At 63.4% G+C, this 11575-nt stretch overlaps 1 protein-coding gene across 1 annotated transcript in view; it reads left to right on the top strand.

Moving 5' to 3' along the window:
- Window positions 1–2402: 2402 nt before the first annotated feature.
- Window positions 2403–11575, top strand: part of EMIHUDRAFT_368305 (putative histone H3) — a gene marked incomplete at its 5' end in the record, with an annotated part of 31639 nt that continues 22466 nt past the window's right edge. The window contains 3 exons of the mRNA XM_005774972.1: window positions 2403–2870; window positions 7568–7574; window positions 8878–8891. Coding sequence (XP_005775029.1) covers window positions 2403–2814 — 412 coding nt within the window. The remainder of the gene's footprint in view (window positions 2871–7567; window positions 7575–8877; window positions 8892–11575) is intronic.

The following is an 11575-nucleotide window of genomic DNA, read 5'->3' as shown; positions in this document are numbered from 1 at the left end:
CCTGCGATGAGGCGCCGAGATCGGCCCCTCTCTCCCACCTCACCCGCCCGGCCCTCTTTCCCACCTCACCCGCCCCGCCCCTCTCTCCCACCTCACCCGCCCCGCCCCTCTCTCCCACCTCACCCGCCCCGCCCCTCTCTCCCACCTCACCCGCCCCGCCCCTCTCTCCCACCTCTACCCGCCCCGCCCCCCTCTCCCACCTCACCCGCCCCGCCCCTCTCTCCCACCTCACCCGCCCCGCCCCTCTCTCCCACCTCACCCGCCCCGCCCCTCTCTCCCACCTCACCCGCCCCGCCCCTCTCTCCCACCTCTACCCGCCCCGCCCCTCTCTCCCACCTCTACCCGCCCCGCCCCTCTCTCCCACCTCACCCGCCCCGCCCCTCTCTCCCACCTCTACCCGCAGACCTCCACCTTCGACTCGCTCGTCGCCGACGTCGAGGCCGCGTACGAGACGGTGACCGGCGAGCCACTGCAGCCGCAGTAGCGCCGCCGCCGTCCCCGGGAAGGAGGGTCGCGCCGGCCACCGCGATGGCTGGGCCCGTTGGGGGGGGGAGGCGTCTCGTACGTACTGCCCGTATGGCCGCGCAGCGTTGCATGGGTTGCATGGTCAATGCGTGGTGGTCCGTGTGGTTGTTGGTACCGCGGCATGGGGGTCTGCGGGCCGGGCCGCAGGCACGCACCGTCACACCGCGCACGTCAGCCGAGACCCGAGAGACACAGCATCGGACTCAGCCTCATCGCTCATGCTCACCCCTCTAGCTTCTTATTATCCTGAGAGATTCATTGTTCGTAAATCTGTTCAGTTCTCTTAGGCAAAACACACAGAGTCCACCTCTGCCTGGGCTCTGCACATCTTGCGCGGAGTGCCCGGTTTTCCGCGCGCACTCGCGCAGCCCCGCAGGCGCAGCCGCGGTTGGTTCTTCGGAGCGCGGAGAGAGGACGAGAAGCCCCCCTCTCGAACCCACTGACACACGCACCCATGGGGCGCGACACTGTCTCGCGCGACACTGCTCACTCGCCACAGTCTCACGCCCGTCACATGCAAATTGGCAAACGAACCGATTCTCGCCGGCGGCGGCGCAGTATCTGGAAGATACATTCGTAAAGAGATGGAGGCAAAGAGACGTCTCTTCCTAGGAGCACGCCGTGTACGTACGGCTCTCTGGGCTTCGCGCGCCGCTGTGGTCGGCCACAACGAATGTGAAAACCGCACCTCAGCCCTGCGTGCGGTTCCCCTTCAGCGCCGCCACCTCGACCCGGCGGATCTTGTGGTTGCCGGAGTCCGCCACAAACAGCGCTGGCGTCGGGGCTAATGGCGATGCTAGTTGGGTCCTTGAAGTGCGCCGCGCCGCCCACGCTATCCGTCCACACAGAGCTCCGCGTTTATAGAGCCGTATGTGCGCACCACGCGAGTTCGGTGCAAGCCCGCACCCTCAATCCACCAAGGCGTGCTCGTACACAGGCACAAAGGGAAAGACCTGGTGTCCCCAATGGCTCATAACTTGCTGCATCCGAGCGGCGCCGAGGCGTGTGGCCCGGTGGAAAGAGGGTGAGGTACCTCACGAGATCGCCTCGAGGTGATGTGCCTCGCGTCTCGCCTAAAGGAAGCAGTGCCACCTGCGATGAGACGCTGGTGCCGCCTCAAACGCCGCGGTGCGCGGTGTCCCTCCCCTCGCATCAGCCGCCTTGACTCGCTCCACCACTCGACGAGCACGCGCACCTGGTGCACAGCTGGGCGTGAAGCGAGGTCCAGTGGCACCAACCATCTCATCTAATCCGAGCCCACGCAGCTATGCAGCGATGCACCGCCAGAGCGTGCCGTCGAGCGAGACGTTGGCAGTCAGTCTCAGCCCGCGGTCTCGCTCGCGCCGCTCGGCGCCTGGATTTGCGTGTGGTAAACGTCCACAGGCTCTCCATCGTCGCCGGGTGCGAGGAGACGGCGCGCGTACAGAGAGCAGCCTCTAGCCCAGACTTTTGGCCTCGGCTGCTCGATACATCGATATGACAATGACATTCAAGTCACCCATTTCTGACCAGACCTCTCATGAACGAACGATGAGAGCCAGGGAGATCGGCCCGAATAGCCTTGACTCGGCGCATTGCAGCAGCAAATGAGAACTGTTCGGGCTGAGTGCACATGCGACTCGGGCTGCGGTTCTTTTGCGGTTCTGGGTTCAGCCCTGAGGTGGTGCCGAGGGCGAGGTGCGGGCGGCGGAGCAGTCTGGGGTGGACGTGCAGTCGAGGGGGTGGGCGGAGCCAGCGAGGAGCAAGTTGGAGACGCGCGCGGCCGCGCTGGAGATATGCGGGCGCGCCGCTGCAGGTTTTGCCCTCCGCCCGCCGGTCCAGGGAGGTTGCTTGTAGGAGTCATAAGTCAACCAACGATCAACCAACAACCAAACGACCATGGCACGCACCAAGCAGACAGCACGCAAGTCGACCGGCGGCAAGGCGCCCCGCAAGCAGCTCGCCACCAAGGCGGCGCGCAAGTCGGCCCCGGCCACCGGCGGCGTCAAGAAGCCGCACCGCTACCGCCCGGGCACTGTCGCGCTCCGTGAGATCCGCCGCTACCAGAAGTCGACAGAGCTGCTGATCCGCAAGCTGCCCTTCCAGCGCCTGGTGCGCGAGATTGCGCAGGATTTCAAGACAGACCTGCGCTTCCAGTCGTCGGCCGTCGTCGCGCTCCAGGAGGCGTCCGAGGCCTACCTGGTTGGCCTCTTTGAGGACACCAACCTGTGCGCCATCCACGCCAAGCGCGTCACCATCATGCCCAAGGACATCCAGCTGGCCCGCCGCATCCGTGGCGAGCGCGCGTAAGCGTCCGGCTCATCCAAACCCCGGTGTTTCTCAACACCACCCTTCCTTCTCCGGACGGAAAGACAAAGAGTGAGAGGGAAAGAGTGTGTTGTTTGTGAAACCTGTGTAACTGGCGCGCTGCCCCGCCGCGGTGACCGGTGTTCATTCATGAGGTTAGCGTGTACGACGCCTGAGAGCGACGCGGGCCGCACGGGCGTTGTCGTGGCGCTGGTGATAGTGGGCGAACACACACACACACACACACACACACACACACACACACACACACACACAACCATCAAACAGGATTCACAAACAACACTCAACCTAACACACTCAACCTAACATTCAACCTCTCCCCCCTTCGAGCACGCGACCAGCCATTTTGCATTTACGTTTATAATCTAAAAGTCATCAAAGAGGCGCGGGCATTGCATTGGGTCCGACAGCTTGGGTATGCATATGGGGTGCCTCCGCTGCTCACGCGTGTCTGCCCACAGAACCAAAGCGTCCTCGCACGGCGCAACTACAGTCCGTCCCCCGCGTCACGCGCACCATTGCTTCCCGCCTCACACACCAAATACACCCACCGAATGCTCGCGCGCCTTCCTCAGCCGTCGCACTGGGTTTCCCCATGTTGACAGGAACAGGAAGGGATGAGCACACAGTTGCTGATCCTCTGCTTGGCCCTGGGAGGCAGCAACATCACGGTCTCCAGGCGGGAATTGACTGCGCGGGCACTCGAGGCGTGGCGCGGGCCGCGGCGCAGGTCCGTGACTCAAGTCAGTAGTCGAGTCTCGAGACGTCCTCACGCTCCGCGTATCATCTGCCTGTAGTATCCTCGCGAATCCGGCGCCCCTTGTCGCGCGCTTTGTCTCGCACGCGCCTCAGATCGATCGATCGACGATCGGCGCTCAAAAATCGACTTCAGATCCGAGAACGCTGCTGGCGCCGCCGCCGATCCCAGTGGGGTGGTAAAATTCAGAAAGAATTTTACAACAAAGCTCCCTCGCGCAAGAAAAGAATTTTGAGGGAAAAATCTGAGGCGCACGTCCCCGCTCAGAGCTCAGGGCTCCAGCCAGGAGAGAGCGAGTCATGTTGCTCTCGCTTCTCGCTTCAACCAGTGGCAGTCTCTACTCGCCGCATCCGTACCCTTCGCAGCCTCCTTTCTTCGAGGGCTGGTACACACGCATCATCGCCGAAAGCAAAAGCTTTGGCGTGATCTTTGGTCACGTGTTTGCCGGCAGCGCCGGAGACAGCGGCAAGGGCCCACTCCCGACAACGTACGTGGCACTCCTTCGAGCAGCAGACGTCGGGGAACCTATGGAGGTCCACAACTGCTATCCGAATGGACGGAACGTCACCATCGGCGGCCAGCCCGTCAACTCTCCTCCCGACGTCCAAGGCCCGCCGGCATTTGAGTGGCGCAGCTCGGCCGGCGCCTTCATCGTCACCGCAGAAGAAACGTCCATTGACATCACTTGCGACGGCGTCCGCTTCGTTGCCGAACTCGACGGCGCCACGCCATGGAGCGCCGGCGGCTATGGTCCCGGCGGCCGCCTCTCTCAGCTGCCGCTGCCGCTGCACTGGTTTGTCTATTCTCTACGCTCGCGAGTGCGGCGTTACGTGTGGTCGTCCACCGCTGGCGTAAGCGACGAGGGTGTGGATGCGTGGGCCCACCAAGAGAAGAACCACGGCAAGGCCTTCCCGTCCTCGTGGACGTGGTCGCAAGCCCTCGACACGACCTCCGGTGCCGCCCTCGCCCTCTCCGGCGGCCCTCTCTTCGAGGGGTTGCCGCCCGCCTACCTGGTGGGCTATCGGCACCCGGCGGGCAGCGGAATCGCCATCGACTTTGCCCCGGCCAACGGCAAGCTGAGCGCCGAAGTGAATGGGTGCGACGGCTCCCTCCGCCTCGTCGGCACGCACCCGCTCACGGGCCACCGGCTCGAGGCAAATGTCACCGCGCGACCGTCCGAGCTGCGCCGTTGTCTGCTCGGTCCCACTGCGACCGGCTTCGCCCCCGTGTGCGTCGAGTCGTACGCCGCCAACGCATCGGTCGCTGTCTACCAGTGGGGCCGGCGGCTCGTCTCGTCCGAGATAACATCCGCAGCGCTCGAGTTTGGCGGCGACTACATCTGCAAGCAGCGCAACCCATGCCACGCGCCGTCGCCGACGGTGCCGACGCAACCAATGGGCAATGCGACGGCTGCCGCCACGATTGCCACCGCCGCCACTTGAGCCACCACCGTCCCGAGTCCGAACTGGAGTCCGCAGCGATATAGGTAGGTCTTGAGTATGTTGTAGACTTGCTTCCGAGCACCGAGGGTGGACGCTATTGAACTCCGTCTGCACACGCGCTGTTGGAAGGTGCACCGTTGGCGGCACGCATGCTCCAAGCGGAGTGATGGGCGGAGCGTACAGGAGATGTCGCTGGGATGCGCGCGACGCTACGTAGGGGCGTGTGGGCTGTGTGGCAGTCCCCCGCCCGCGGGACGAGCTGAGGGTCCTGTGGGGCTCTACGGCTTTCAGAATAAGAAGCGGGGAAAACATGAGAAGGAGAAACGAGAGGAGCAGCGATCACGCAGCAGCTAGCAGGCTGGCATGCCCGGGGCCACAGGTAGAGGGGCACAAAACAGAACAAGAGAGCAGGTATGTCGATCGCTCGATCCGCGCGAGACCGCTGTGATGCGTGTGAAACCCGACCCTAAGCCAACACAAAGAATTTAAACAAAAGAACTCTCTCTCTCAGCAAGACAGGCTCGACACAGGTGCGGACTGGCGCGCGTGCGAGCACTATCACAGCCAACACAAAGAAATACTTGCGGCCGCTGGTCACTGGAAGGGCGCCCGCTCGCCCGTCGCTCTTTAGCCACTGACTGCATGCTGAGAAGCGCTCTCTCGCTCCTCCTCCTTCGCGTGCCGTGTGCACAACGTGAGTGTACACACTCTCCATGTTGTTCTCGGATCTCGGACTCGCCCGCACGTCACTCTCGTGCCCCGTGTGCCCTACTGTATAAGCTTGTAGGCTGTATGCGCATATACAGAGCGTGTGGCGCCTCTTCCGCTGTCCGTGGCGGGTACGGCTCTACCGCGCGGGCGGGGTCTTTCGTGTTTTAATTCAAACTTTTGTTCGCGTTTCGGCTGATCGCAGATCGCACGACTCCAAGTGTTGTGTGCGGTGTGTGACACAGATCATCTGTTGACATCTCCCGCTCCCGCAAAGCCGCACCCCGAGACATGCTGACCGGACACGCACCGTGATGCCAGATCACAACTGGCGGCGTTCCACCGGCGGGTGTGGGTGAGTCGTGAGTGAGAGACGCATCCCAACCATCTGCCCCCCCACCCCACCCCACCCACACCCCCGGTCATGCTCGGCCTCCCTGGCCCATGCACACACCCATGCACGGCCGAATCGCTCGGCACCCGAACTCGGCCCAAAAACGGAACAGAGGGGGGAGGGGCGACTCCAGAGGCGGCGGCCGAAACAGACACGGCGCGGCCCGGGGCGGGTCACCTCGGGTCACCTCGGCCTCAGGCGGGCTCGTCCACCGCCCCTCCGCTGTGCGCGTACCGCTCGACGAGGTCGGACCAAAGCACGGGCAAGCCGGTCGCCATCGACTCGTGCGCCTGCGTGCTGGAGACGGCAAGCCTCAGGGCGGGAAGACACGGGACTGTGCAGAGTCCTCAGAGCAGCGTAGAGCGGAGTGCGTGTCCTCTCGGTGTACTCGAGTGCTCGCTGGACAACAAGAGTCCGTGCTCCGCCCCTCGGCTGGCGCTGCCCCGACGCCAATCATCACCGCAACCATCTCTCGGCCACATCTCGGCTACATCTCGGCCATATCTCGGCTACATCTCGGCTACATCTCGCCCCAACGCCCATCATCACCGCGAGCGCGCCGTCCTCGAGCGTCACGTCCGGCTTGGCGCCTAATCTCGCGTCATCTCGCGTCATCTCGGCCCGTCTCGTCGGGGGAGAGAGGGGTGTGGGGGGGGGTGAGGGAGAGAGAGAGAGAGGGAGGGAGGGAGGGAGGGAGAGAGCGTCCGGTTCGGCACCGGAAGACAGGGCGGCGGCGACGAAGCGGTGCAGCTCGTAGTAGGTGGAGCCGGCATGGTCTCCAGCCTGCATCAGCCGAATCTATACCTTCTCGGCTCATCTCGGCTCATCTCGGGAGATTGCAGTCTCGCCTGCATCAGCCGAATCTCAACCTTCTCGGCTCATCTCGGCTCATCTCGGGAGATTGCAATCTCGCGCCTGCATCAGCCGCGCGTCAATCTTCTCGTGCGCCTCGACGATCGTGCCGCACTCGAGGTCGGCGGGCGGCCGCGCGCGCTCCTACCCTCGGCCAGTCTGGGTCGAACTTCTGGGCGAGCTCTCGCTCGGCTCTCGGCGAGCTCTCGGCGAGATCTCGCTCCTCGTACTCTGCGATGAACTTTGCGGAGCGGAGGCAGCGGCGGAAGTTGACCTGAGGTGAGGTACGGTGAGGTGAGCTTCACCACACACACGAGGTGTAGGTGGTGGGGCAAGGGCCAGGCAGCCCCTCGCGTCTCCAGGTCTAGACGACAGGAACCCCACGGCATTCAAAGGGCAAGGCCCGGTGCGCGCGCGCGCGCGCGCGCGCGTGTGTGTGTGTGTGTGTGTGTGTGTGTGTGTGTGTGTGTGTGTGTGTGTGTGTGTGTGTGTGTGTGAAGTGTACCTCGCTCTCGTCGTCCTGCTTCGTGCCGTGCGACGGCGCGAACGCCTCGAGCTTCCCGCGCGTGCCGACCAGCGAGACCTGTTCCACCGCTGCGAACCGTGAAGAGACGCTGTTCACACCTCGGGGCCGCGTCCGCGCGTGAAGACAAGACGCTGTTCACACCTCCTCCTGGTGCTTTGACGCCTCGGCGAACATGCACAGCTCGAGCATCGCGCGCGCGCCCGACTGGAAGTCGACGATCACGTATGCGCTGTCGAGCACGTCGCTGTCGACGCTCTTGTGGTTGACCTCCTGCCCGCCGCTCGCAAAGATGCGCCGCGGCTCCGAGCGGAGGATGCGACGCCTAGAAAACAAGACACGCCCCCTCCCGGGAAAGAAAGAGGCGGCCGGGCTGCGGGCGAGGGCACGGTGCGCATGAGGTCGAAGAAGTGGACGCACTTCTCGACGAGAGTGCCGCCGGTGCGCTCGTTGGTGCGGTTCCAGTTGCCAACCTTCAACGCCACGCGGCGACGTCAACGCACGGACCCCCTCCGCGCCTTGGTGCGGCTCCAGCCTTCTTTAGGAAGGGTCTAGGAGGGGTCTAGGAGGGGTCTAGGAAGTGGCTAGCCTTCTTTAGGAAGGGGAAGCGGTGCTCGCGGATCGACAGCATGCGGAGGTCGCCGATCAGGCCCTGGTCCGCCTACACACAAGGAACGGGCCATACAGGAGACATACAAACGGCGGCAGGTCGCCGATGAGGCCCCGCCTCTTGGATCAGCCGCGCGATCGCCGGGATGTACCTGCGGACGCGTCGTGGACATGCCATTGGGCGTGTCAGTGGACTGCAGCGCAGCTCTGTGTCGCGGCGGGGCGGCGAGAGCTACGCGCACAGCAGCCGACGGCGTATCGTCGAGACGGTGCCGGCCGACAAAAGAGAGTGTGCCGGCCGGCCAGGAATCGCTCTGTGCGAGGAGCTGCGTGTGGCTCTCTGGGCTTGCGCACCGGTACTCCATCCCGCACCACAGCAGCGGCGCGGTGCCGCCGAAGCCGCCGGGCTGCCTCGCCAGCGCCACCGTCTCTGCGCAGTGCGAGATGAGCGTGCAGAGCGGCTTCTCAACGAGGCAGTGCTTGCCCGAGGCGAGGACCTGCCGCATCACCGCGTGGTGCGTGTCGTTGGGCGTGCACACGAGCACGGCGTCGACATCGCTCAGCTGCAGCATCTCGGCGTCGCGCTCCAGCGCGATCACCTCACGCACGCCGGCGTGCTGCAGCTCGGCAAGCGCTGTCTGCCGCGACGGCTCGTGAGGGTCGGCGATCGCGACCACGCGGACCGACGGAAGAAGCAGCGCGTTGCGAATGTGCTCCATCCCGATGCAGCCCGTCCCGATGACGCCCAGGCGGAGCTCACCCTGTTGGTTGGGCATCTCTCTTGTCGCTGTCGCTAGAACGGTCGCGTTGACGGAGCCTGCGCCGGCCAAGGACCGATGAAGCCCTTGCAAAAAAAAGGGGCTTCACGGGCAGCCAAATCGCGCTATCACCCTGGATCCCTGACACCGTTGATATACGGTCGGACATGGTCGCGCTTCCCGGCGGATGAGCACAATCAAAAAGAAGTGAGGCATAACGCGGGTGTTGAGCCTGTCTGAGCCTGGCTGTTCTTCACCTTGGTTCTACCCTTAGACCTACCTGTCTGCTGTACTCAAGAGAGAGAACGACGAGAGTGGAAGACCGCGAGGTGGCATGAAGGTTGCAGCGAGAATCGGCGAGGGACTGCGAAGAGAGATAGGAAGAGGCAGACGCCCAAGCCCCAAGGGTGGGCGACGGATAGCGCACCACACCCCTCTTCTTAAAAGCCCTGTGTGGTGGCGGCGTGCCGTCCTCCCATCCCTCCCTTGGGTGGTCTGCTTTCTTTCTTTCTTTCTGTCTGCTGTAGAGTTGATTTTCTTAAATTCTTAAAATCTGAAAGAGTTTCCTGCCAGTTGCTCTTACGTACATTCCCTGTTCTCTCTTTTCTTTCTTTCTTTACATTCCCCTGAACACGACCCCCTGAACACGACCCCCGGGGGGCTCCACGCACGGATACCCGATTGCGCGTAGCAATGTCGCCATCAGCAGCCAATATGTGGATTGGAAGGATCGATCACCGATGGGACGAGGCAATCATGATGATGCCCGCAAGGACCAGCACGGCGCCGACCGCCCAGATCCCGATCGACATCGCGCCTTGGACCTCCCTGAACAGGCACACCCCCCACGTGCTGCTCACCACCAAGTTGCATTGCACGGCGCTGTACCCCAGCGCCAGCCCCAGCCCCGCCATGTCGCCCCACCCATTGACTGCCACCGCCGAGCACACGTTGCCCACGGCCCAGAGACAGCCCGACGCCAGTCCCCGCCGCCAGACAACCCGGCACTGCGCCACGTATAGCGGCACGCTTCTCCAGTTGATGCACCACAGCACGGCGATCACCAGCAGCGCCGTGCTGCCAAACGCCAGCGAGTAGCTGGCATAGTCTGCGGGCGCTCGGCTCATCCCGTGCGTGGGCACCATGATGGACCCGCCCCAGATGCCGTTGAAGCACACCGCGGCCATGCCGACCCGCCACTCGGATGGCGCCGGCACGGGGTGCGCGGCGGCGGGCTGCTGCTGGCCGCCCCCTGCATGCGCGCCGCCGCCGTTGCTGACGACCAGCTCGTGAGACCTCAGCGCGCCCTTCTCCACGAGCTGCTCTTGATCAGTAGGAGCTGTTGAGGACGCCGCCTGGACCGGTTGGCTCAGGTCCAAGTGGGAGTGTTGACCGGCAATGCGGTTCATCTGCCGCTCACTGAACTTCTTCGCGTTGATACCGGCTAGAATACCGCAGGTGGTCAACGCTAGACCCATGATGCACGTTCCCTCCAATTGCTCAGAAAACATACAGGCCCCCCATAGTACATTGACTGCCACCAAGAGACCAGCCACACACGTCTGCGTGACCGTGATGCCGATTGCATTCACCGCATAGACATAGGCCACCGTCGCAGGGGCCCAGCATATGGCACTCGCTGCCCCTCGCCAAAGAGCCTCCGACATGTCTGGACACCCCTCCGAAAGCCACAGTCCGAGCCCCAATAGAAAGCAACACGAGGTGGTGAACGCAGCCATCACCTGTGGGTACGGCTTATTGCCGGTCCACTTGATCGGAACTGCGAAGCTGCCAAACGCAAGGACTGCCAGGATCAGGCATGCCACTGGCCCTATGCAAGGGCGAATACGGCCGTCTAAGTCACGGGGAGGACCTGTCGAACCAGCTGCTGGAGTGACTCGCATCGCGCAAAAGTGGCAGAGGTGGTCGGCGGGTTTGGCATTTTTTGCGCCATGGTGAGCAGTGAAGCACCGAGATCCTGGACTGGTTTGCAGGCAAACCGCGCGCTATATCTTTTGTGACTCTTGAGCACTTGAGCACTGGATAGGGTCGATTCCGCATGGTACGGGACCCCATGAATTGTGACTCTTGCAACATTCGCAAGAAGAAAGATCCATTCGCATGGGCGGGCGGCGCTATTCCGGCGATGTCAAGGTCGTCTGCCCCCTCACTCAGCAGCGGCGGGGAAACACGCTACACGCGATCGCAGTATGGAAAAAAGAGACGGAGGAGCAGCGAGAGCCGTGGCGTGAGCCAAAGATACTCACCTTCTTTTCCGAATCAAGAAATATAGGAGCCCGCGGGGCCGCGGCGCGGGGTAGCGGGTTGCCGGTTGGACAAGACGAAAAGAGGGGGGACCGCCGGGGGGAGCAAAAAACACTCGAGGAGGACAACTCGAGGAGCAACCCTCTCGAGGCTTGTCGATTAGAGTTAGTTGTTGTAGAACTGAGAGAGCCGTCACATACTTCATGAGGCCGCCGTGCGTTTCACGGACCTCAACGCTCCACCCTCAACTGTCACAGCCAATGATGCCTGGAGCGCGCCTGTTGCTGCGGAGGGAACTGCGCAAGAACACACATACAAGGATACCGACCTCCGTAGAGGTGTCGCGCGTGTGCAGATGTGAGTCAGACAGCACACGCCTCAACTGTCCCGTCTGGATCAATGGCAATCTCTGCGCGCGTGGACCCCCCCCCCCCC

This window comes from Emiliania huxleyi (genome assembly GCF_000372725.1).
Source record: "Emiliania huxleyi CCMP1516 unplaced genomic scaffold EMIHUscaffold_302, whole genome shotgun sequence".
NCBI classification, from domain to species: domain Eukaryota; phylum Haptophyta; order Isochrysidales; family Noelaerhabdaceae; genus Emiliania; species Emiliania huxleyi.
Note: the sequence above shows the minus strand (reverse complement) of the source record. Positions and strands in the feature narration are given on the sequence as shown.